This window comes from Siniperca chuatsi, linkage group LG11, assembly GCF_020085105.1.
Source record: "Siniperca chuatsi isolate FFG_IHB_CAS linkage group LG11, ASM2008510v1, whole genome shotgun sequence".
Taxonomy (NCBI): domain Eukaryota; kingdom Metazoa; phylum Chordata; class Actinopteri; order Centrarchiformes; family Sinipercidae; genus Siniperca; species Siniperca chuatsi.
Window position 1 is genome coordinate 28,433,381 of NC_058052.1, and position 26,161 is coordinate 28,459,541.

General features: G+C 43.6%; 1 protein-coding gene across 9 annotated transcripts in view; it reads right to left on the reverse strand.

Annotated features, from left to right (window-relative positions):
- Window positions 1-23,561, reverse strand: part of rtn4a (reticulon 4a) — a 37,836-nt gene extending 14,275 nt beyond the window's left edge. The window contains exons 1-4 of one of the 9 annotated variants that reach the window (XM_044213639.1): window positions 22,815-23,561; window positions 15,055-15,093; window positions 12,416-12,469; window positions 8,460-10,337 (exon numbers count right to left, since the gene is read on the reverse strand). In XM_044213639.1, coding sequence (XP_044069574.1) covers window positions 8,460-10,337; window positions 12,416-12,469; window positions 15,055-15,093; window positions 22,815-23,331 — 2,488 coding nt within the window. In that variant the 5' untranslated portion in view covers window positions 23,332-23,561. Of the gene's footprint in view, window positions 1-3,690; window positions 3,946-8,459; window positions 10,338-12,415; window positions 12,470-15,054; window positions 15,094-22,814 lie in introns of those variants that run through there. The other 8 variants (XM_044213641.1, XM_044213640.1, XM_044213642.1 and 5 more) reach the window with 8 other exon arrangements.
- Between the last annotated feature and the right edge of the window lie 2,600 nt (window positions 23,562-26,161).

Consider the following 26,161-nt stretch of genomic DNA (forward strand, 5'->3'; position numbering starts at 1 on the left):
CATTAACAACATGTAGCAAGTTTGAAGGAGCTACCAGCCGCTGCATCTACATTTTTGTTTTTATCCGTTATCTTTTTCCCGGCTTTATTGCTGAAATACGTACAACGTTAGCCGGGGTTCGGATTAAAGAGCAGCGGACCTCGATCCAGATCAACCGGACCAGGCGCCACGGCGGCTGCCGTGATCGCCCAGGAGGAGACGAGCCGTGCTGGGCCCAGCTCGGACTTAAGGCCGCTCCCGGCTAATGTCCGGTCTGGACGAAACGGGACTGGCCCAGCGACGGGAATCGGAGACCGCTGTGCCCTCATCTTTACGGAGACCTGCTCCATCAGCAGCCCGGATCAAAACACTCGACGGGCGGATCGTGGTCCGAGCTGACGGAGCGCAAGATGAGGAGGAGGACAGCGAAGATGGAAACTATATCATCATCATCACTGTCTCTATCTGCCGTTTACATTCCCAGACGCAAATTCAATAAAAAAATGAGTGAATTATGAATTATTTTCTGGGTGTATGCGTGTAGATAAATGTAAATAACTGTAGGATATATACTGTATGCGTGTCGCATGAAGGGACCACTAACTTAAATTTCATTGTACAACCTTGTGTTGTATAATAATAATAATAATAATAAAATTAGCTTGTACCTTAAAAGAACTGTGACGAAGAAACATACCAAGCACGACATTTTACAGGACAAACCGCGTAACAACGACGTACAGACTGATACAGATGTACACCTGCAAGAAGATAATATTGGCAATATATCTCTGACTCTACAAGGCATCACACTCCATAGAGCTGTATGCTAGATTAAAGATGGAGGATAAAGCATAATCCATCACTGCTGCGAGGTGGTGAGTCATTAATTAATTAACGATGAGTTTCATTATCGATTAATCTGCCGGTTATTTTCCAGATTTATTACTTGCTTATCTTGGTTTGTCCCACATTTTTTTGTGAATTATCAAAATAGTTGATTCATTTTCTTAAAAATGAATTAACTGACTAATAGTTTCAGCTCTAGTCATCGGTAATGTTAAAAAGCTGCCATCAGTAATCCGATCTGTACTTAATGGGCTAAAACATAACAAGCCTCCACCTTTGAAATCTGTCCCCGAATTTTATTTTTCAAAATCAAAAACAGGAAGTGGTGACGCGCTTAAAACGACTTCAATTTAACTTGAAATTACTCCCATCGGGATGGACACGGACGGAAAAAAATCTTCTCTGCGCGAAGAAAGCGACTAAAAACTGGAACAATCTTACAGGATTGTGGAGTTTTGAACGTTTTCAGGACTGCGAGCCACCAAAGCAAAATTGCAGCGCTCAGCTAATAATAAAAAAAATAGTAATCTATATTTGTGTTAATGAGAAAAATCAACACACTAGTAAGATCACACATTTGAGAAGCTGATCTTTATGCTTATTGTCACAATAAATGACTATGAGTAGTAACTGTAAGTTGATGAAGAAAGACTTGTTAGAAAGAAGAGCAGAAATGGTCGGAACAACCAGTTTCGGCTGTAGTATAAATGCAAAATTGGCCAAAACCACCGAGCAATATCATAAAGCCGTCCCACCTATGAAAGGGTAGTCCGGCCCGTCTGATTGGGCCGTGGGGGGTGCGTCGGACTACTGAATAGATTCCAGTTGTTATTTCCTGATGAACACGTCAGCCTGCACGGGGAAGCGGAGTCATTCTGCCGCTGGAAAACGTGCGAGAGGTCAAAACGATGACGACGGTCCTCCTTCCTGACAATAGATTACACACTGCTTAGGCTGACTTGCAACATAAAGCGTAGTTATTTCACTACTGTTGCAACCCGAGTCTCTCTCTCTCACACACACACACACACACACACCAAATACTGCTTAGTCACCGTGCGACTCTGCCTCGTGGTGTCACACAAACCCTCCTGACAGCAGCTTCTTTCAGTCGTGCAGCGAACACTTCCTGGTCCTCGCTCGCTCGCTACCGAGCTGACACTGTTATGAAGCGCAGCGCCGACACACACACACACACACACGGCAGTAAAATATAATTAAACTAAGAGGGTGAGAAGTTGCGTCGCAGCACCAGTAACTTACATCCACATGCTTTAAAACAAACACCTAATAACGGACCGAGCTCATTACGCAGCTGTTTAAATCCCTCCAAACGATTCGAAGCAGCAAAGATGAAACGGTTCGTCTGCTGATCGATTCGTCAATCCACAGAAACTATTTTGAAAGTCTTTTATTTGTTAGCAGAGATGACAAAGATTAGCTGATAGCAGCTTCTCCGCTGTAAAGATTTTCTTTGTCTCATATGATAGACTGATAAATCGATCAGAAACCAGACTCCATGGTGAGGACAGGGCTAAACAATCAGTCGATTAATCAGCCAACGCTGAAATGTATCAGTTTGATATTAGATTATTTATTTGTTCCATATCAAAGTAAACTGCATCTCTTTTGGCACTGATGGCACCTCTTTCTCCTGTAACTTGTAATGAGCATTTGTTCGTTATTTTTCAACGATTAATTTATTGTAGCTCCCAAAATAAAATATTGGATGCGTTTAAAGTTAGGATGATGTCATTATCAATTAAAAAACGGCAGATGATTTTAATTTTGTTTGTTTGTAAAAATGTCAGAAAAAAAAACAGCCCAGAGTGTTGTCTTTGAGAGGAAACCCCCTCACATCAGAGAAGCATGAAATGTCTGGCGTTTGTGTTTGAAAACGACCTAAAAAAGGATCAACCTATTACCAAAATAGCTGTCAGTGAATTTTCTGTTGATAGACAGGTATAAGATTAAGTGACTGTTAAGATTAATAATGACAATAAACCTCAGTTTCAGCCCCAAATGACACATTTAACTGCTGGGTGACGTCACTGATTTCTTCCTTTTAAAAAACACACGAAATGATGATTCATTCGATCAAAAACACTGTTCATGTTCGTTTGTCTCTCTCAGACGCAGTAAACATGGAGCCTGACTCTCTTCCAGCTCATTAGCATATCCCCGACACACTTAGCCAATCATTAAACTGCCAGCTAACGTCACTCTGCTCACAAATCCGTGTCTCCCTCCTCCTCCTCCTCTCTACCTTTGGTCACAGCGGCTGACTGGCCGGCTGTCCAAAGGTCCTCTCTGTAGCTGCTGCAGCGGCCCAAGGACGAGTCCTGCACACGGTCCGCAAAAATCTGCAATCGGGTATCTCTGTGGACTCTGTACGACTCACACCGCCAACAAAAAGCAGTCTCACAGATACGAAGCAAGACGGGAAAACATTTAGCAGCCCGGTGAAAAGGTTAACCTCCATTTTCCCCTTAAGAAGCCATACGATCCTAATATTCAGTGAATGGACATATTCTACAGTCCAGACATTTGTGTTTCCAAAGCTCAGCTTGCGTCGGCTAAACGTGCTGCGATGACTCTGTATTACAATTACGACTCACTTCTAGTAAGAGTTGGTGTCTGTTTAAGCATCGATGTCAAATATCTGTTTCCTGCAGTCAGCATGAAAGAGCCAAAGCAATAAAAATAAAATTAAAACAAGCTATTTGGGATGGCGTCCCCCCCCCCCCAAAAAAGCACCTTGCAGCAGTGAACACCTTCCACACCGAGGCTGGCAGCGGACACAGCAGAGAAACCGTCAAAACAAGCCAAAGACAGAAAAGGTGGAGAAAGGTGGAGGTATACCCTGTTCTCTCCAGTGCTTTGCGGCAGGCTCGCACTCCTTTTTGTCCACAGAGTTGTTCTCCATGCCGTCCGATCAGCAAACACACATTCCAGACAGAGAGGGTCGGGGCAGTGTGTGTGTGTGTCCGGCTGGAGGAGGAAGAGGAGGAGGAAGAGGGAGGGAGGGAGGGGAGAACCCGAGCAAGGCTTCCTCTGGGGGAGACGACTGCAGCGAGCGAATGAGCTCCCTCCTGCAGGCGTGCTGTCAGCTGACTGTCTGCTGCCAGCGCTCTGACGCAGCAACTATAAACGTCCCTCTTCCTCCTCCTCCTCCTCCTCCTCCCTCTGCTCAGCTTTTTTGGCCCTTACCTCCTCCTCACCACCGCCCAATCTGATCTTCCTTTTCTCCCCCCCCCCCCAAATTCCCTACATGTTTTAGCTCACTCTGCTTTCCCTTCGTCATCCCTCCTCATCCTCCCTCAAAGCTGCTGACGAAGCAGTGAAACAGAGCCGATGAATGATTTCTGTCCGTCTGTGTGAAACCGATTCAGTTGATGCTGCCTGGTACAGTGACTACAGCTGCTACAGATCCATCTGGAAAGATAAACTGCACTTTTTTTTAAACGAAAGCAGGTAAAAAACAGTTGCACGTCCACACAGGTATGAAAGTACGGACTTCCCACGAGGGCCGGGTGTCAAACCTCAACGCACGAATACGTCAATAGCGCCGAGTATCAACTGTGAAGCACCGAAAGCTGCCATTAAATGTCTGCTCAGATTCCCGATCTTGTTTAGGGCTGCAGCGAATGATTATTTTAATCTGAGGATTATTTTTACGATACAGATTCGTCTAAAACAAAAGAGCGAACAATGCTCATCATAATCTCCCAGAGCCAAAAGCTGACGTCTTCACGTGTTTTGTCCAAAACCCGAAGATATTCAGTTTGCAACGATATAAAGTCCAAGTTCTTGTACAGCTTGTCTTTTAGAGAACTGGTTTCCTGTCAAATTAGCTCATTTTCCAAACGCTGCCAAGATTTCGGGGAATTTCCGTGGCAGCTTCCCAACCAGGAGAGAACAAAGACATCCATCCTAAACACAAAGAGTTATAATCTGGTATAAAAACAAACAGAAACATAACTGAATATTGCCTGTGGTATCTGACTAACTGGTCAGAAACAGGAAGTTAGACTTGGATGATCTGAGCTGTAATTACTGACTTTATCCACTAGAGGGCACCGGTCTCATTTTATAAACCCCTCTTCTTCTCTTCAAGCCAAATTCAAAAAAGGACCCTACTCAGAAAGACTCATTTAATTATGGCAGAAAAACAGCCCTACAAAATATGCAAAGTTCATTTAAACGCCGCCAGTGAGGCCTCAATCCGAACAGAAAATGTTATAGAAAAAGTTATTTGATCCCCTTATCGAAAGCTGTACGGGTTGATTACCAGCATGTACTGGTTTCACGGCCTTATATATATATATATATCATGTAATTTCCTACAGGTAGAAGACATGTCTGCATACAAGAAGGAGAATAAATCAGAGGTCAGCACAATTCACGTCACTAGTTGATGAATTTGTGCACTGTTAAAAAGGGTTTTTCATGTTGGGGACAGGGTCTGTCTCTCTCTCAACGAGTTGTTTCCAATGATGGAAACAAACCTGCGACCTGCAGTTCGTGAAGCGGTGAACTGTGGTGATTTCAGTGGTGAAAGAGACAGTTACATAAAAGTACAAAGCGGCGGCACAAAGTGACCCTTCGCCTTGATCCGAATCCTCTGAATAACTTTGCTCTCCGCTGCTTTCCTGCGGGGGTGATGACACCCACCGGAGTCATTGTTCAGATCACTCAAAAGTCAGATATTAATGAATTTCATTATGTTTTCCCTTCCAAAATAAATGTAAAGCAGTTTGTAAATGAACTTTTGTGTCTTAACAGAGACATTAAAAAGGTAGAAGCTGCGTGTCTAAAAAAAACATCAAAACTGCTAATGAAATCATTTGAAATTGCCAATTTTCTTAAAATCCTGCCGTGTTATATCAGCGCAGCCGCTTCGCCTCAAATGGCTGATTTACTAACAAATGAGAGACTGAATGAAAATGAGTTGGCAACGTCTCGTCCTATTTCCACTGGATGTAAAACAGTGTCAGATGTTACCTCGGGCGTGTTTTTATAACCCAGGAAAATCACATTTACATGGCTGCAGGTTGAACCCACTGAGTCACCGCAGAGAGAGCAACATGCTTTGAATTAAAATTAATCATTTATCACGTAGAAATGTTGGTGAGGTTAAGTTTTTAATACATCTCTTTGGGTAGACTTTTTGATATATTTTTAAGCTTATACAGACTTAATCTACTACTTGAAACATTAATGATTACGTTAATAATATAATAATGAAGCTAATTATTGGTCGAGTTAATTTTGGCTTATTTTCACCTACTGCAACGTAATCTGCACTTGCCATGTTAACTCATTAAAACCACATTAATAACAGTGTAAATAATAAGGCCACTTCATAGATGCAACCGAAGCACCTTTCATTCCCAACAATTAATTAAGTCAAATTAATCAATTAGTTGGTCAACAGAACTAACTATTTTGATTTATCGTTTCATTTTGAAGCAACAAAAATGTCAACCCTTTCTGTTTTAACTCCTTGTGAACTGAATCCCTTTTAGTTTTGGACTGCTGGTCAGACAAAACACGAAGACGTTTTATAGAAACAAAATGGGCAGAATAATAAATAAAAACAAGCGTTAGCTTCAGCCATGACAGCGACTTTTTGTCGCTGCAGACAAGGCATCGGCAGTGCGCCTCGGATATTCTGTTCAGGTCGATCCGTTCGAGTGAAGCAACAAGCCGAGAGGGAGATTTATGTTCAGATCGCAGCTCTGCGCCTCAAGCTGCATAATGAAGAACATTTGCTGAGTGGTTTCTGGGTCGGAGAACCCTTTTGTGGGCCTGCCAGTGTCGCAATGCAGGAGGAGGAGGAGGAGGCTTTAATTAACAGGAGGTCCCGCCAACACACAGTTAAAGCGTCTGCAGCTCGTCCCAAAGAGCAAAGTCCTACTGCTCTAGTTACACAGTGGCTGTCGGCTCTGAGCGTATGCAACACTGTGGATGTTAGTGTGTGTGTGTGCGTATTAACTGATCAATATCAGTTTAAATAAAACCGAGTCATCCGTTAAAATGAAGACTAAGCGTTGTCGTCTTCAGAGAGACAGCGGCACCTCGGGGGGGGGGGGCGATTCATCACTTTCTAAAAGCCCCGAAGGAGGCAGCTCTGCGTCGGTCTGATAAACCATCTCCGAAACATCATTACATCAGAGTTTTATTCTCAAAACTCTGGGTTTTACAGATCAGAAGCTTTTATTTATTTATTTATTTATTAACTTGCCCTGGATATTAGAGTAGCATCATTAAGGTCAGCGTCATTAAGATCAAGTTGGCTAATCAATTATATTTCATGTCCACAATAGAGCTTTAAATGACATCAACTGCACACTAAAAGGAAAAATGGCCATTAAAAGTTGAGAGCCCAGTATGGCGTCTTCAAATGTCTTGTTTTGTCTGACCAACCTCCCAAAAAAATCCAGTTTTTTTTTTATATAAAAGCAGCAAATCCTCACATTGGAAATGCTGGAAACACTTTTGCTCGATCAAACAGCTGAAACGATTAATCTTTATCAAAATTGTTGTGAATTTTCTGTCAAATGTTTTTTTTTTGTACTTCAACAGAGAAGCGTGACTTTTCTGGGAAACTCATTTCCTCTCCTGCGGGCAGAATTCAGAAAGAGCATCAGTAGTGCTTTCTGCATTGTTTTTAATTAACTTTTGGCAAAAATAACCCGCCTCAGCAAACATTTAGAGCGGTTGGCGGATATCAAGTTCAACGCCCTCTAAAGTCTAAAGTTTATCACCAGATGATATTCAGTATTTAGCCTCAGGTGCGTAAAATCTGATGTAATCGTGTATTACAGGGTGCGGGAGAGACTGTAAAGCAGATAATAAAATCAGAGTGGCAGCTTATTCAGTCAGTAACAGGGTGTGGTTGGTAGCTCTGTGTGCATGTAGCTGTGGGTGGGTGTTGGGGTCTAGAAAGGTGGTGTTGGGTTTCAGATTGGCGTCTCGAGTTATTTCCAGAGTAGAGAGAAGCTGAAGCCAAACGGAAAGGTAATTCAATTCGACAGCAAAAATGCTCAGAGGGCAAATAGAAACGGCTGTATGAGTGTTTGTAGGTGGTTAACGGTGAAAGACCTCTGTCTGTATCCCCAATTTCGCGTTTCTGCTCATCATGCATAAAGTGTTTTGTTTATTTAGTGGATTTTAAAAAAAGACAAAGGGGCTCATGTTTCCAACATAAGAGATAAAAATGAGAGTTATCACATTTTACTTACCACATCTTAAAATGAAAAATGATTCACACAGAAATTATGTTATTCTGATGAGAGACAAATGCACAAAATGCGGCAAAAAGCAAAAAAAAAAAAGTCGAACCACAACCACACAAATTAAAACCAGACTTTACAAAATGCAAGGGTTAATTTTCAAAGAAAATGGCAAAAAGAGACGATGCGAGAAAGGAAAGGTGACACTAAGGAGAGAGCGATGGGATCTAAAGTAAATACTGGCTGCTGGTTGGTTGGTTGGGAGAAAATAACTGAAGAGAACAAAAGAGTGAAGATGAAAATGATGCCAATGAACATGGAAGTGCCAGTGAAAACTGAGGAGGATGTGGGGGGGGAGGAGATGGTTTCCATGCTGGAACTGGTTTATTTTACCTGCTCTTATGTTCACGTTTGGCATCTTAAACAGTTTGCCGCCCTCCGCGCTCTTCTTAGCGACCGCCTCCTCTGGTTTGGGGACAGGGGAATGGGTGAGCGGAGCTTGGGGTGGGGGCTGCTGAATGTCGAGCTTCTCCAGCTCGGCCTTGCTCTTCTGGGGTGAGGCCTGGGTGAGGAGGAGGTAGGAGCTCTGACTTGGAGCCTCTTCTTCAACCTCGGGGGGCGGGGCTACTTTTGTCGGCGGCTGAGCAAAAACTGGAGCCATATCTTTCTGCCCAAAGCTCAGATCATCATCCATGGGGATCTCTGGGGGCTTGGAGGAGGCAAACTTGGATGTATCCAGAGCCTCAAGAAACTCATCGATCACGCCCCTGGGTGGTCGCTCAATGAACTCAAACTCCTCAGAGGAGACTTCATGCTCAGAGACCTCCTCAGCCACCTCTGGCTCCTCCACTTCCATCATCGGGTCCTTCTTCTCCGTTTCCACCTGGAAGCTGGCGGGGTTCTTGGCCATGGCTTCCAGGACTGGAGACAGGGAGTCTGCTGTTGGCGACTCTGAATCTGAATCCTCAGCGGGGGTCTTTTTGCTCTGGAAGTCAAGCGGCTCAAACTTTTCCGTCATTTTGGGCGAATCCTGGCTTGAAAACCAATCTTTCTGCTCGATCTTGACAGGCTCTTCTTCTTTGACTTTAGTGGGGGTGGTTTCCTCGGCCTCTTTGACAAGGTCGAATGCGCCCAAGCTTTTTTCGTCTTCAAAATTTCCTTTGTCGGTCACTTTCACTTCCAACTCCTCAGTCATCTCCTTTAGCAGGGATACTTTAGCATCAAAGGCAAACGGGTTGTTAGCCGACAGATTGATCGGAGGGTTGGGCGACTCCATCATCCTCCGTTCAAGGATAGGACTCTGCTCCTCCGGGCTTCCCTCTGAGGAGCCCGAGTCGATTTTGTCAGGGTTGAGCGGAGAAGATTTCAGGATGTCTGGAAGTGACGCCGGCAGTGCAGAGTCCTCCTCTTCCTCTTCATCATCGTCTTTCAGATCAGATGAGAACTGACTCACTGATTGCATGAGCGAGTCTGCAGCCATCTTGCTCGTCTCAAATGTTTTCCCCTCGTCTAAGAAAGATGGTGGGGTATCCTGGGATTCTCCAGTCTGGCCATACTGGACCAGATCCGGAGTGGGACTCTCTGACATTTTTGAGGCCCTGCTGTCGGACTTGGAGTCTCCGAAATGGGAGTAGCCACTGTCCGCCAGTGGGGAATAGCCCTCAAATGGGTTATTATTCTTCTTCACCTCATACATCAAGTCATCATCTTCATCAGACTGGTTGCCGTGCCGGTCTGGCTCATACCTAGTAGAGCTAATGGGAGCTGTGTCCTTGGAGAAGGTATCCATGGAGACCTTGGAGTTGTCTTGAGATGCTAGGAATGGTGAATCCCAGTGCTCTGTTGGGTTAGAGGAGGCAGCGTGAGACTCAGGGACCATCATCTGGGGGTTCATGGGGGAAGGGCCAGTGGAGGACCTGTCTGAGCTAATCAGCTTCTCCTCAGGTGAAAAGGAAACTCCGCTGTCTTCACACGGATTATGAGGCCCTGGGGTTTCCCCTAAACTCAGGTAAGGGCCAGCTAACGGATCTAGAAGGTCTTCCTTATTCTTACTACGGCCCGGTCCAGAGTCACCCTCTTCACCCACCCAAGGCATGTCCTTGGAATGAGTAGTGGGGGGTTCGGTGGAGAAGGAGCCAAAGGGCGAAGCAGATCCCAACGTAGGGGGCTGGTTGGGACTCTCGGTCAGAGAGAGCTCCTCCAGAGAGTCGGGGGAGTGAAGAGGGGAGAGAGGAGAGATGGGGGCAGGGGAATCACCCTTCTGCCCAAGTGCTTGAGTAGAGAGGGAGGAGGGAGAATGCAATACAGCACATATCAAAGACATACTCCATTCCTTACAGTGCTCACCACACCTGGGGGGGGGGACTGTTACTAAAAACATCATGAGGAAGGTTCAGAGATAAGACCAGACAAGTGCTGCTAAAAAGGTTGGCTGTGGCTGCTAGACCCGTTCACACACAGTTTGGTAAATGACTGACCGGTTCTGTTTATTCCAAAAAGCCCTGACAGTTTAATGACAGCTGTTGAACATAGCATCCACCTGTCAAAGGGGTCACACATTCAAAAGTTAGTTTCTTGCCCTTGCACTGCGGCGGTAGTGGTGACGACATACTATACACCCTGTGCAGTACTGCACCTCATAATGCACTACAGCAGTGCTTCTCAATCCTGCTCCTGGGGACTCCCACCACTTCATGTTACTAAATAGCTAAATCATGTGTGTTCAGACAATCAAGAGTGGGTGAACAAACTTATTTTAGCTAATCTGTGCCATGTTCTTCAAATGCGGCTAACTAATTCAGGCTAACATGCTGTTATCAGGTTAAAATAATCCTGTTGGGCTCACAAATTGACCGCAGCATTTTATTTCTGTGGTTAATATCTTGAACAAAACCTAGCTAACTTAGAGACATCATAACTAGCCACCACATTGATTTACATTGTTAACTAGCCATTACATATAGCCATAATTAACGTAGTCTACATTCTTTACTAGCCTTCAGCATTGTGCGACAGTTATAATCATCTGTGAGAAACACAGTGCGCTGTATGTTATTATATGGATTAAACAAAGCTGCGATGCAAATAATTTAAATAGATGATTTTAGTAATCGAGTGACTCGAGGAATCGCTTCAGCCCTACAGTGCAGCAATGCTTTTTCCTCCATACAAGACCTAGTGTGGAGTTACTCTTTAAAAAATTCAGTTTCTTATACACGGACTCTAAAGTTTCAGTTTTGTCCGTTATGAAAACATTTTACTGTAAACAAAACCCCACATTATCTAAAACTAGCGTACAGAAGGTACAGTAGGTCATAACTGAAGAAAGAAACAGGGTTTCCCTCAGCAAATCATCTGGCCGTGGTGGTAAGCCACCCAGATCTCGATGCATCTCACCTCTTCATCAGTTTAGTTAGTAGATGACAGAAAAGTCACTGCCTCTGCTCCTTTGTCCTGAAGGTTAACGTTTTATTTCATTAAAGGGTATTAACTTCAGGAGGGGTGGCCCACCTCCACTGTAAAACACTGTGGGGAAACCCTAAAGTAGATCTGAAAAATCTATTTCCTTGGAAATATGTCTGCTAAAACTGCGACCTGTGATGTCCAGGTCTTGCCCTGCTTGACTTTGTTCAAGTAATGTTTCCCCATCTTCAGTTCTCAGTAGTTTGAGTAAACTGTACTGGACTAACCAACAAAATAAGACCCTACAAAAATATAGAATTATCTTTTGAGTGTTGGGAAAGACACCTCAAGTGTACAATAAAATGGCTGCCAAGGTGGTTGGGAGAGCAGACTACCTTCCACAGTCAAGATTTAGCAGCATTTGTCTGGTTCTTGGTATATACCCTCCTGCATGGTGGTAAAATATTTTTTTTTGCCCCAGGTCTGGCGCCAATAATTCATGCCCAATGTGTCAAACACAAACAGTTAGGTGATGGCAGATAATGATTCCTCTCAAAGAACTTTTTCAAAATATTATAAAAAAAAGTAGTTCTACAAAACACCAACGTTGTTTCAGGACTGTCAGTGAGGAGAATCATTATTCCTCTACAACTACTTGTTTAAGTTCATGTCAATCTACTCTACAACAACAATCACATGTGAGTCAAAATGCAACACAAGCACAAAGTCAAACATCAAATTTAGTGTTTCAAAGATACCCTGTACAAATCCACAAGCATCTTATGTTAATGCTATTATAGGTGACAAAAATCTACAGCTTCTTTCATGCAAAGGGTTATTTTTGCCACTTTAAATGACAAACGGAGGGGAGGGAACTAAAGAAGAAGTGGTGAAAGAACATAAATTACGAGGACGGGGGGAAAACACAGCGAGCAGAGAGAACTTGCCTGTAGGGAATTGCATCAGAGGTTGAGGCTGAGCTTTAGAAGGAGAAGGTACATCTGTGGAGAAACAGGAGAAAGCAGCAGAGAGCGAATTTAGTCAGTATGTAAGCCCAGAAGAGAAAAGACCAGGGGAAGTGACAGAAAATCAGAAACTCTCAGATGGGACGTCTTAATTACAGCTTCTGTGCGTTACATCAGCGTGGTTAAGGAAAACCAAAAGGGGGACACACGGGCGCCTGCAGGGTATTCTTAACCCAATTTCAAAATACTGTTCCCCAGAAAACCAAAGCCAGAACTAAGGCTGGGTATCAAACATGGAGCATGAAAACAGTCAGTCACAAGATGTTGCAAGAGATGCTGCCTGTTTACATTGCTTACTCAACAGGTTCTCTCAGCTATGTGAACATTTGTTCAAGGCTCAAGGTTTCAGGCAGAACGGCACAGCCAGACACGACAGTTTGCCACAGAGAAACATCAGGAAAGCTTTCGCGATGACACAAGAATAGAAAGTGTTCCCCTCTGATCGGCAGGAAGTGATTACGCTCAGTGGTTTGTAATCCTCAGATCTGACAGAAGTGCGCAACACGGGAGTTTCAGCTACATACAAAACAACCTCACACACACATACAGAAACATTAACAACGTAATGAAAATAATGTGCTTGTACAACAGTACTTCAAAAGCTTCAGCAGTTACACAGCTAATATAGCTGCAGCACATGACTTCAGCGACGTTGCCAAAGAGAGGAAACTTCATACTGAGCTCTTGTGTTAGTTCAACCAAAAAGCAGATGGCTTATAAAAAGGCAAATTAAGATGAATGAAATCAAGGACAGCATGCTGAAAACAGGCTGTTTCTGGCTCTTTAACCAAATTAACTAAATTCTCTTTTATTAGCAGACAACGGCATGTGGCAGGACACTAAAAAAAAAAATCCAGGTAGTCTAAAGTGAGAGGCCACAGGAGGATAAACGCCAGAAACCAAAGAATAACTACTTCAACCAGGCTGTGTTTTGGATAAAAACTAAAAGAGATTCTCAAACTAAATGACACTTTTTTCTTCTCAGACTTATCCAGAAACACGTTTTGGTGGGTTAGGGTTCGACTCGTCTAAAGCCGGGGTGCCAGTCAGTGTGAAGTCCAACAGAAATTGTTAAATACCTGCAGTCGAACCCTACAAAAAGGACACATGAAATTCTCAGTAGCTCATGAACATTGGAAAACATATCAAATATCATCATAATATCAAAATAATCCAATAACCAGCATTGTTATTCCCAGATCCCTTTAACTCAAAAGCTAAAAACAATATAAATCACTGATGTCAGGTGTCAACTATGAGAAGGTTTAAGATTACAAAAAAAAACAAAAAACGGACTGTTTGCCACGTTGCCAGGTGTAAGCCAGAAGTTACAGTAAAACAATCACCCACATAGGTGTGGGTTGTCAGGTGGGTGGGGCCGAGTCTGCACAGGTGAACTGGTGGGCGTGTGTGCGGGAACCAGAGCGCGTCGGATAAAAAGTTGTAAGAAAAGTTGTTTAGAATGAGAACGTAATATTTCATAACCTTAATATTTTCCCATTAGCTGATATTAAGGTACTTGGAAACAGCGCCGATTGCTGCCATTTGCATCAAAAAACCGCACTCCTTAGAATCATAATTCAGTCAAATTTCAACACAGACACGATACACATATTTTTAAGATTTGGTGCGACTTACGCAATCTAAGGATATCATTATAAATCCACGCAGAAGTCATAGAAAAAGGAGGCTCCCTTTAACTGCCGAACTTGCCCGAGAATCATCACATTTTTAAGTTTTCTTCAGTATCACAGTAATCCAGTGATAGTTGTCTGCACTGCAAACAGGAACTGCTAATAGCTAATTCAGCATAGCATTACTGGTGCTAATTTGGCAAATTGTAAATAAATATAGGCTAAAAAAAAAAAAAAAAAAAAAAACAGGCCTAAAGTTGTAACCCACTTACTGAATCCATGGCAACATTATAATTCCTGTTTACATCCCCCCAAAGCATTATGGGAACTGTAGTTCCACAGGGGGCAGGGTTAGCAAATGATCTCAAGAGTACATGATCTCTCTGTCAAACACAAAACGTGACGTGAGCAAGGTATTTAACCAGTGGTCTAAATCCCTGAGGTCAATAGGAGAATATAGACAGTAAGTGACGAGCACCAGGGAAGTGCTCTTAAGCAAGGCACTAGATCGCCGAACGTAGATAGGAGAAAGCTCTGTTTGCATTGAGCAGCTCCCACCGTGATGAAGCAGGATGGCACTCACATATACAGTACACAATAGTCAAACGTAATCAATAACATGTGCTGTTGTGACGCAGATGAACAACATGCACTCGGCTTCTATCTCTTCATTTCAAATCTTATCATCCAGAATCACAAACACATATTAGTGTAAAAGGACAAAAATCAAGCTTTTGACAATCACAGTCAAAACTCTGCATAAATCATAAGCAGCTGCGCATCTCAGGTTGATTATCAAGATTTATTTGCGTAACGTACATCAAAAGCTTCAGAGAATCAGTTTGTAACACAAATTTATGCTGATCTTGTAATCTGATAATCATTAGGCCGAAATGATTCTGCGTATTAGGCCGTTTGTTTGGTTACCTCTGCTGTCGAGTTTTACGTTCCAGCCATGAAGAAGACCTGTAGGATTGAACCAATGAGACACATTTAACATTGAACTACAGCAGTGGGTTGTAAAGTCATTCAGCATGAGATCCAAAAAGGGAACCAATGGGATCAATAAGTCTTTCCAGTATAGCACTGTCCTGTTCGACATCTAATTCTGTGTTTCTAAACAAACTTAGCGGTCGCATTTGTACCGATGCTTCTATTCTTCTTTGTGTCTGGGTATGGTGACATTTACGGCGATTTATTATCGAGCTACGTCTTGTCTGTTTCCGATCGTTCATAAAATCGTCCGAAAAAGAGAAAACAAACTGGAGTAGAACATCAATGTGTGCATTTATGTCTGCTACAGGAAGTCGCAAGTCATTTTGAGAGTCAACAAAAAAGGTTGTAAAGCACAGATTTAGGCTGCGATTCAGCTGGAGACCCCACCAATCTATACCTGTTATTGGTGAGCTAGACTTAGACTACATACAGTAGTAACTGGGCCATCCTGAGCAAACGTAACATCACATGCGATCCATAGCTGGGAGGAACGGCCACTTCTTCTTAAAACCTGCTAAGGCTTTTGAAATTTCGGTCATATTTGCCGTTGCTCAGGTACAACCTAAAAACTTTGCCTTCGGCAGGTTTAAATTCAAATCTGATCTTTTTCCAGCTTGGTTGAAGCTGCAATTTGCAACTTTTGATAATAAAATATTAGGCGAATAATATAATGCCTGCCTATATTTGCATGAAACTGGTTTTTGAATGATGCTGGGACTGTAGCCCATATTAAAAATTGCTGGTCCACGTGCTACAATGTTAGCCGGGTCCAAGGCTTCTGAGTCGCGGTCTACATCTCTGATCTTTTCAGTGACTAGCAGGTCTGTTGGCGTTGTCAGTGACAGCTGACCCATCAGAGCTTTGTAACATCATCCAACCACAAAAATGGCGACAACTGAGAATGACAGGTTGTCGTAAGTTGACCTACAGAAGTAACAAGTCTCGACAGATAAATCACTCGCTACTGATTGGTTACGGCAAAAATAATACACCCACCCTTCCAAAACAAACAAACATGAGAACTGTTTCGGGCCGAATAGACAAGAAATGGCAATTCAGTCTGATTATGAGGCTACAACAATAGCGGAGAGCAGGAAGAAAAAGTAATTTAAGGTCAAGCAATTAGCATCAAGAGGATCGTCTGAACCTTTACCGTTACCTCTCAGCTTCAGGACAGATCAATACTTCTCACCGCTGAAGGCAGTTGTCACACAAGCTGCTGAACAAACCCATAAGAACCAACTCTTTCTAAACTGCACCTGCTCTCTGCTCGACACGCTGCAAATAACAGCCAACCACGTCCTCTGACACGAGGGCGCGAAGGTCAGCTGGAGGTCGAGAGGTCGGGACTGGATATCCAGTCTGGGTAACCCGAGGTTCGGTTCAGCTCGCTGCGGTCCTGGTCGGGTTACAGCCGACACACATCCGAGGAGATTAACACACTTCGCTTTAATGATGCGTTCTCGCTGTGAGCGCTACAGTACAGTCCTAGCATGAGCAACTAGCAGTCTGCAGTGCCTGAATGTTTCGTTATGCTTATAAAATTAAACAAAGGAGTCATCAGCATAGCCGGATCATGTCATACCCTGTTGAGTGTTTTATTGCCCTCAGTTAAAAACAGAGACCACAATAATCGGGATCTGTTTTATTGACAGATTGATCGTTTTACAGATCACCAATTTAAAGCAAACTGTAGTTGAAGAAGTTGTGCATATGTTGGTATACATTTGCCGTAATTAGATAAATATCGGAAAACATTACTGAAATATTCTTGAGCTGAAGTGATTAAAGCAGATTAAACAATTGGTCAGTTGTCAGAAAAGTAATTGGCTGCAACCAATTATTTACTGCACATTTATAAGCCTGCTAACCCACTGTACAGGAGTTGTTCCTTTTTGGCCTCAGTGGGAATCAAACCCCCAACTCTGCCAGCTTTACTGCCTTGCTCTACAGCAGGGCTGTTCAATTACAAACTCAGCTGGGCCAGATTTTAAAACCAGGAAATGTAGACGGGCCGGACATCTTCAGCAGCATATTTAAAGCCTCTTTGTTTAGTTTTTGGTAATGACACATTTTAAACAAATGCAAGTGAATGTAATAAAAAACAGCAGGCGTTCGGAGACGGCGGTAAAATGAACAAACTCTTGCCGGTCCAGGCGGCGTTAAACTGACGGTTTCACTGTCAGATTTGCGTTTCGGGGTTGACGGAGACACATTTTCAGCAGAGCACTTCCTGCTCGTGACCGTCGACAGCCAGATGTGTTGAGAAGCTGCTCAGCTGGTCGGAGCTCACGCGAGGAAACGCTGATGTGTGAAAGATGTGATCGGCGGCGGCGCTACATCCGTGAACATCCCGCCCGATCGGTACTGAGCACGTGCAGCTCTCAGCAGAGATGAGCAGGAAGCGAGACGGCTCACTCGTTAGCTGCTTCCACATACTGTATATGTAGTTTACTTATTTTGTCACACATCAGATTCATGTACTCACGCCGGGCCGCTCGGAGGCTGCTGCGGGGCCGGACGTGGCCCACGGGCCGCCAGTTGGACAGGCCTGGACTACATGCTGAGGAATTTGTCTCCTCCTTGAGCTATAAGTATCTCGAGAACGCCTCACAGCTTGACACTGACATATGACTTCAGGCCAACGACTCACCTGCTGCCATCTTGTAAAATAAAGAACTCAATGTACTATTCCTGTCAAAAGCTCTCCGGTTTAAAATACACGAGTCCAAACGTGACGCGACGCGCTCTTTCCCCCCTTATCTGTAAAAAAAAAAAAGGGTCAAACTTTAGCAAAGTTAACCGGAGCAGGTCACCGTGGTTCCTGCTGGTTAGTTTAATGACAGAATATCTGCAGTGACAACAGATTTCACCGTCTCTGCTGCAGTCTCATCTGCAAAACCAACAGTTATGTAATTCTGCAACAACAAAAAAACATATTTAACAAAAACCCACTAAGATGTGGAGTCTGTGGTGTTTCTGACTGACTGAACGCTCCTCCACATTCAGCAGTTTTTTATTTTTTGGAGGGGGGGGACACAAAAAAAAACTCTGTTTTCTGATTCAGCTTTGTTCCATTTATTTAATCGGCTCCCGTCTGCAGAGAGAGGACACAGTGAGAGGGAAACTGGCCTCCAGCAAAACCAAACCCCGTCCTCGCTGCACGTTGTCTGGACGTCCCGACCTGCTGTTACTGACCTGCTGACGTGACCTGAACCGACGTCTCCATTACTGTCAAACTTCCCGCTCGCGACATTTCTGTGCTTTCATAACCAGATTTAAAAGGGGTTAGGGATCATAATCAAAAATGTTTGCTTATGTTAAATAAAAAAATATCAGCAGATATTGTTATTGATTAAAAGTAATGTAGGAATCAGGCTCAATCAGCTACAACAAAACTACTACACGGTGATTTGATGATTTTGGTCACAAAATGTTAACAGGCTAGCCGATGTTAGCACCTTGTGACAGCAAAAGACGTCAAACATCTGTAGCGTTGTACTGTAAGTACAAGTGCTGAAGGCTTAAATTAAAAACTAAATTAAAAACTGCCTGCTCGGGCACATTTGAGAACTTCAACTGTCAAATGTCTTGTTTTGTTCTACAAAAAGTCCAAAACCCGAAGATATTCAACGCACAGTGACGCGACGAAGAACAGCAGCAGGTCGTCTCTTTTGACAAGATGAGATCAGAGAATATTTGGCATTTTCTCGCTATTTCTTTCTTGAAAAAGATCAAATCGACTATCAATCGACTAATCGTTTCAGAGTTTTTTTCCAAACAATACCCAGCCCTAAAAATAAATCGCAGGGAGACTTTGAGGAAACGGAAATTAGCTTCTTAACAATTCAGCGACAGTATTAAGGAGGTTTTTACCCGGCTAAAAAGGAAGCATTTTTGTTCACGTTTGTGAAAAGTAACTATTTCCTGCTCCGCTGGTTGACTTGTCTCATAAGATGGCTGATTCACATAAAAAAATAAATAAATAAAACTGCACCCAGAACAGCTTTAAGGCCCTAAAATCAGCATTAATGTGACGAGTCAGCACACGGGTAAGTATCATCCTTCGCCACACGGCTCTGGAAATCTCTGCGCTTATCACAGCGATAAGAGATTTAAAACAGATTAACATGTGGTTCTCGTCACATTTAGGACTCGCTTCGAGACTGAAAGCCAGCTGCTGTGTTGGCAGAGTAAAAACAACTGACAAGAACGCCTGGTGTCGCTGCTTTGGGTGGAGGGGTCCGACACTAAAGCACTTAACCCCACTCATGTCCAGCCTTCACCAGGATACAGAGAAAAACAACAACACTGCACACGCTTAGCTTTAAGCCTCCGTGACTGTGTGTCTGACATCTCCCCTCTACATCTAATCCACCTGACCACATCACAAGCTCCTCACAAACACGCCCTGACGGATGTAGGTGACCCAAAAATAAGATGTAGGCCGGCGGTGATCGCCGAGCATCGGGCGATTACCCGGCCTGCCAGTCACGCCGTCTGACGGGGGCCGAAAAACCCACTGCAGACACATTTTTAGGGTGACGACATGACTCTGATGTAAACTCGGACGCTTTGAAAAGACAAAAGGAGTGAAGCAGTGGGTGGGGTGATATCTGGCCCACAGACAAAAACCATTCCCAGTTTCCAGCACTGATGGCAAAACGATTTTAACGATTATTTTCACGATCGATTAATCTGCCAATCATTCGGTCTAAAAAAATGTCAGAAAGCAACGCTGTATTCTGCCGCCCGACCAACAGTCCAAAGCCCAAAATATTCAATTTACTATAAAGTAAGAGCAAGAAAAGCAGCTAATTCTCACATTTGAGAAGCTGGGACCATCAAATGTTTTTCCACTTTTGCTTGAAAAATTACCTAAAACAAGTAAATCGATTATCAAAATAATTGCCAATTAAATTTCTTTTCTTTTTTTTGGATCGACTAATCGTTTAAATCAGCCGAGCTCTACTCTTTACGATACTTTACTTTGAGAAATATAAAAAAAACACAACCCTTTTCAAATTAAAACAAAAAGAAGCCAAAGTTCTCAAATGCTAAGTGTTGTTATCTAAAAAAAAAAAAACAAGCCGCCGTGCAACAGCTTTGCCCAAATATAACACGGTCTACAACTGATTCACATTTAAAGGAACTATCTGATCAAAGTAAATGGTGACAAATATTACCAATCTGACAGATATTTAATGACACCTTTCTGTTTTTGATTCTCGGCGCAACAAGCAAATTTAGTTTGGTACCAAAAAGCTATCGGGGTTCGCGGCTGCAACTAATGATTAAATTCTCGATTAATCAACTAGTCGTAACATTTCCTAAAAGCCCAAGCTGATGTCTTCAAACTGTCCAAAAGTGATCAATTTACTTTCACACGATTTGAGACAAAGAAAAGCAGCAAATCCTCACAGGTGAGAAGCTGGAGCAAGGTAACGCTTGATATTCTCCGTGAAAAATTAAACGATTTGCGCAACAGTTGCAGATTAATTACTTCAGCTCCACCTGCTGCCTAGCGCTGCTCGTTACTGTACTACGGCTTGAATTCAGGAAGAGTGTCGTTCGATCGCATCAGCGTCCTCTCCACAAAAAAATCTCCCCCGTGACTATTCGGAGACATTCAATCCTCGAACGTACTAACGTTAAATGGGCATCGCGGTCCAACATACCAAACTACCCTCCTCTTCCTGTCTGCCTCAACCGTACGCTACAGAATAAAAGACAACAATGCCAAAAACATTACAAAAGAAATATATATATTGTTGACTCTAAACATCATGGAAGATGATGATGAAGGACATTAACAAAAGGGATGACTCAGTGAAGAGCCCCTAGTGGGTAAAGGTCGCTGAAAGCAGGTTTTTACATCCTGTGTTGACGCTTTTTGGTCACAACATAATCACATGGAGAGATAATAAAAAAGGTGATATTTAAAATAACCAGGGTCAACTCAAATATTTATATTAAAAGAGTTACAGTCAAAAACAAAAAACAACCGAGGTATTAAAAAAAAGGTATGAGAGCTAGAAGACCATCTGCAGTGACGGAAACGAGGATATGAATTTAAAACTCAATTAGAGCGTAATCATCCTTAAAAAAAAAACAAAACATATGATTTTGTTTTTATGTATTCGTCTTTAGTTAGTTCAGACTGGCGACTGCAGTGCTTTAGCTGGAGCTCGTGGTTCGTCCACCTCCATCAGTGGCCTTGCCAAGCAGCCCCACCCTGCCTCTCTGCTGCCTGCTTCCCATGCCTGGGGCGAGACAGGCCGGTTTACCTGCCATCAGCCAGCCAGCCACCCCCCCCCCCAATAAAACAGCAGCAGCTCAGTATACACACTCCCTGAAATTACCTTCAGTCCAAACATTACAACAACAACAAAGGAGCATCCAGAGGCTCACAGGCCTCTCTGGCTAAACTGTTTTCCAGATTTGGGGTGTTGGTTTTGGGTGGACATGTGGAAGGAGGGGGGAGGAGGAGGGAGGGGGGTGACAGGCTGGCAACAGAATAAAAAATAAATAAATACAACTCTGATTTAAGGCGTTTAAATTAGTCTGGTGATAATGCTGGGAAGCCGGCAGGGAGTGGAGCAGAGCAGATTCCTTTGTTGTGACTAATCTGTGCGTTACACCGTGCTGTGCTAACGGCCCGGCGCTTCCGTTACCGGACAAGCTCCTTCCTTCTTTCCTACTTTCATCCGCGACAAACGTCTTTGCCCGGTTCTTTAGCTTCGTTACACGGCAGCGATATGTCCCGGACACCCAGAGCTGTTTAATCTCTGCTGATGTTATAATGACACACAAAAAAAAACAAAGTAAAACGAGCGTGTCCGATAATGGAACTAAGCTAGCAACCACCGTTAGCACCATCGGGCCCGCAGCGGGAAGAGACACAGAGCAGATGGGCGCTGCTCGGTCTGACACAATGAAATAAATCAAAATATATTCCTGTAAAATGTTCAATACATACAGGACTGACATTAGGCCAATGGAGCACGATGTTAATACAGCGTTTAGGTCTAAATGGTGCAATAGTGCCAGCTCATCCAGTCAACAGTTACGCTTCCTGCCGTTTGTTTGTCAAAACAGGTGGGCCGCATCTCCACAACACGGCAAAACATGCTAGCTCATTCAGCGGCTGCAAAAAGAGCTAATAACGGCTTCATTTTTAAAATAAACCCCTATATACTTGTCTGTTTTTTAAAAAAAAAAAAAAAAAAAGAGGTGTGGTTTACCCCATTCACTGTACCGTTACACCCAGCTGTCAACCGTCCGCTCCCCGCAGGGTAGCATCGCTAGCGCGCTAACCGGCTAGCCCGACCGTGACGGGGGAACCGCATAAATGTCAACAATCTGGACAAAATTCACACATTTTAATGGGATTTTAACGTACACCGCCGATCAAAGTTGGTTAACCCGACAAAAAGGCAGCGCTTAAACCCGCTTATTTAATCTCCATGCCGCCGTCTGGACGCGCACACAATGCTAGCTTAGTTCAGATGAGACGTTAAACTGCTAAGACGGAAAAACACCGTTTTTTTTTAAATAAATAAACCGTTAAAATAAATTTCACTCACACTGATGATAACAATTATGTTTCTGCTTAATTTGCTTTCAAAAAACAAACAAACTCCACGTTAGTTTATGGTCATTTCCCCCCCCCACACCGTTTAGACACTCACAAGATGCTGGAGCCGGTGGTTCCTCCGTCACCGCAGGTTGCTCTGCTGCCTTTGCGGGGGCTGGGGCTGCTTTCTGGGGTTCAGCCTCTGGGAGGGCGTCGCTCTTCGGGGCAGGTTTTTCTGGCTCCGGGACGATCTTTGTGCTCTCCGGTTCCACTCTGGGTGCGACAACTTCAGGCTCCGGGGCGATTAAAGGGCTCTTGGGAACAAAAGAGAGGCTGGTGGAGTCTGGGGTGGTCGTCTCCACCTCGGGCACTGACACCGGTTCCGGTAACGTTACAGGCGCCTCTGGAGGGGCAAAGGAAGTTTCTGTGAACTCATGTGGCGCACCATCTTCCGCTTTGTGCCGCTCCAAGGCGTCCTGAGCCCCGCCGACCAAGTCCACAATATCATCCAGGCTGAAGAGGTCTTGTTTGGGCTTGTCCATCTCGGGGTCCGGCTCGGCCTGGTAGTGGTGCACCTCGTCGCTGAACAGAGGAGTGGTGGAAGAGACTTGCTGCTCCTCGGTGTCTGCCATTTTTCTTTTTTCCACAAACTGTCTTAGAAAAAAAAAAAAAAGTTTCAAATCCGGTGATTTTTTTTCGGCTCGGTCACCTCGTGTGACAAACTTGTACCGGGACGAGCTGTGAAACCCCCTCCGGTAAAGTCTGCTTCTGACACCGGACGAAGTTAGACAAGTGCGCCACACGACAGTTGCCACAGAGTCGGACCCGAGTCTCAGATGGACGGAGACGAGGGGGGAAGTCCACTGACCAATTACCTGCGGCTTAACCTCTGAGTGACACGAGCCGCGGCCAATCAGAGCGTGTCAAAGGAGACGCTGACCCCGAGCGAGCGGAGGCGTAATGGGACACCTCCTCCACCAAACCTCCTCTAAAATTTAGGAGGAGCAGCGAGTTCAGTCTGTTCTGACATAACTTCTGTTATTACATAACTTTACTCTCTTTTTTTTACCACCAACTCCTCCTGTGTAATGTTTATAATATTATATTATAAATATTATAATGAGTGGGAAAAGTGCAACTGGAGAAAACTTCTATGTAAACAAATATATATAAATAAATAATACAGACAGCTCTCTAGCTTTTAACACATTGTGGTGGAAGAAGTATTCAGAACTTTTACTTCTTAGCAAAACCATAATGTAAAATAAGTAAAAGTCATACTTCAGAAAGTATTATCAACAAAATATACTTAAAGTATCACACAGAACGGCTCCTTCTAAAGTTTATTTATTATTTTTTAACTGCTTTAAACTGATTGGTATCTTAATCTATAACAATGCATCATTATTTTATAGGTTGATCGTGTGTTTTGCATATGCGTGAAAAATATGCACATAAGGTTTTAAGCCTTTTATTGGAGATTTTAAAAATGGCATGCAAAGTCACAAAAGCTCTCAAAGATTGTAGTAAAAGTGCAGTATTTCCTTCTGAAATCCAGCGGAGTAGAAAGTATAAAGCGGCAGTGAAAAGTACAAGTCTGTCGCTTAGATAGATAGTACTCAAGTTAACCTGTGTAGTAACTTTCCACCACAGAGCACATGGTTCCCATCGCTCGCCCCACCACCGAGGATGACTAATCACAGGGTTTCACAATCCTTTGCAGAGAAATGCTGCATTCAGGGAAACCGGGAATTGTAGTTTAAACTGCCTGCTTGCTTGTATGACGTTTAAAAAAACAGCTGACCAGCTCTGAAAAGGTATCTCTGACACCTAAATTTAAAATCAGAAACTATCTGACCAAAGAACGAGACTAAAGAACGGAAGAAAAATGTTCGAACGCCTTTGTCAGCACTTTTAGACACACGGTGACTGTGAGCTGCAGTCTGACTCAACAAAATCTAGAAACATACTGATGTACCTGGTATCTGGATCCAAGTAGGTCTGAGCAGGACCAGCTAGTGCCTTGCTGAAGGGCACTTTGTCCTCTAAAGGCCTGGGATATACTGTTGTTTTAGACCTGCTTTTCAACCAACCAATCAATCAAACTTTATTTGTACAGCACCTTTCACACAGGTTAGTGCTTCACAGGTGACGGAGAATGATACACATGAAAAATAAAAGCGAGATAACCATAACAGATAAACGACAATAAAAAAATGAAATAAATTAAAAGGCAATAACATTTAAAACAATGATAAAAAAAAAATTACTATTAAAACATTTTAATCAAACGCCGGGCAGGTTTTAAGTTCACGTTTAAAGATCTCAGGTGATTAAAGACTCAGCTGCTCTCGGATCCTCCGACTGTTCCACCAGCTAAATGCTAACGTCGGCATGCTAACACGCTCACAATGACAATGCTAACATGCTGATGTTTAGCAGGTATAATGTTCACCATGTTTACCATTCTCAGTTAGCATGCTAACATTAGCTAATTAGCAGTAAACTCAGAGCGCAGCTGAGGCTGATGGGAGCGTCAGCAGCTCTGCAGGTGTTTGGTCGCAAACCAAAGTGTCGGACGCGTTAACATGTCGACCTGATGGTGGCGCTAGATGGAAAGAGTTATTACAGTTCATCCTGAGGGGAGCATGAACGATGAAGCACGTTTCATCGCAGTCCGTCCAATAGCTGCTGAGACGTTTCACTCAAAATCACAAATGTGAAGCTCGTGGTGGCGCTGGATGAAAAAATGTCCTAAGGCTTTGTCCTCTGGGAACCATGAATGTCTGTACAAACTCATTTAGTAGATATTTCACAGAATAAGTGAACATTTTGACCAGCTGGTGGCGCTACAGGAAAATCAGAGCATCACCAGAGTCATGAAAATTCATCCTCTGGGCACCACGACTATCTGGCGATCCATCCAAACATCTGTCAAGACATGTCACTAAAAAAAAAACACAAATGTGGACCTGCTGGTGGCGCTAGAGGAAAAGTCAGAGGATCACCAGAGTCAGTAGGTTTCATCCTCTGTGGACCGTGAAGGTCTTTACAAACTGTCGTGGCAATCCGTCCAATAGCTGTTGAGATGTTTCAGTCCGGACCGAAGCACTGGGCCAACCAACAGACCCAAAGTGCGGCCTGCTAGCATGCTCACAATGACAATGCTAACATGCTGATGTTTAGCAGGTATAATGTTCACCATGTTTACCATTCTCAGTTAGCATGCTAACATTAGCTAGTTAGCAGTAAACACAGAGCGCAGCTGAGGCTGATGGGAACGCCATCAGCTCTGCAGGTGTTTGGTCAGAAACCAAAGTGTCGGACGCGTTAACATGTCGACCTGATGGTGGCGCTAGATGGAAAGGTCAGAGGATCAGCAGAGTTATTACAGTTCATCCTGAGGGGAGCATGAACGATGAAGCACGTCTCATCGCAGTCCGTCCAATAGCTGTTGAGATG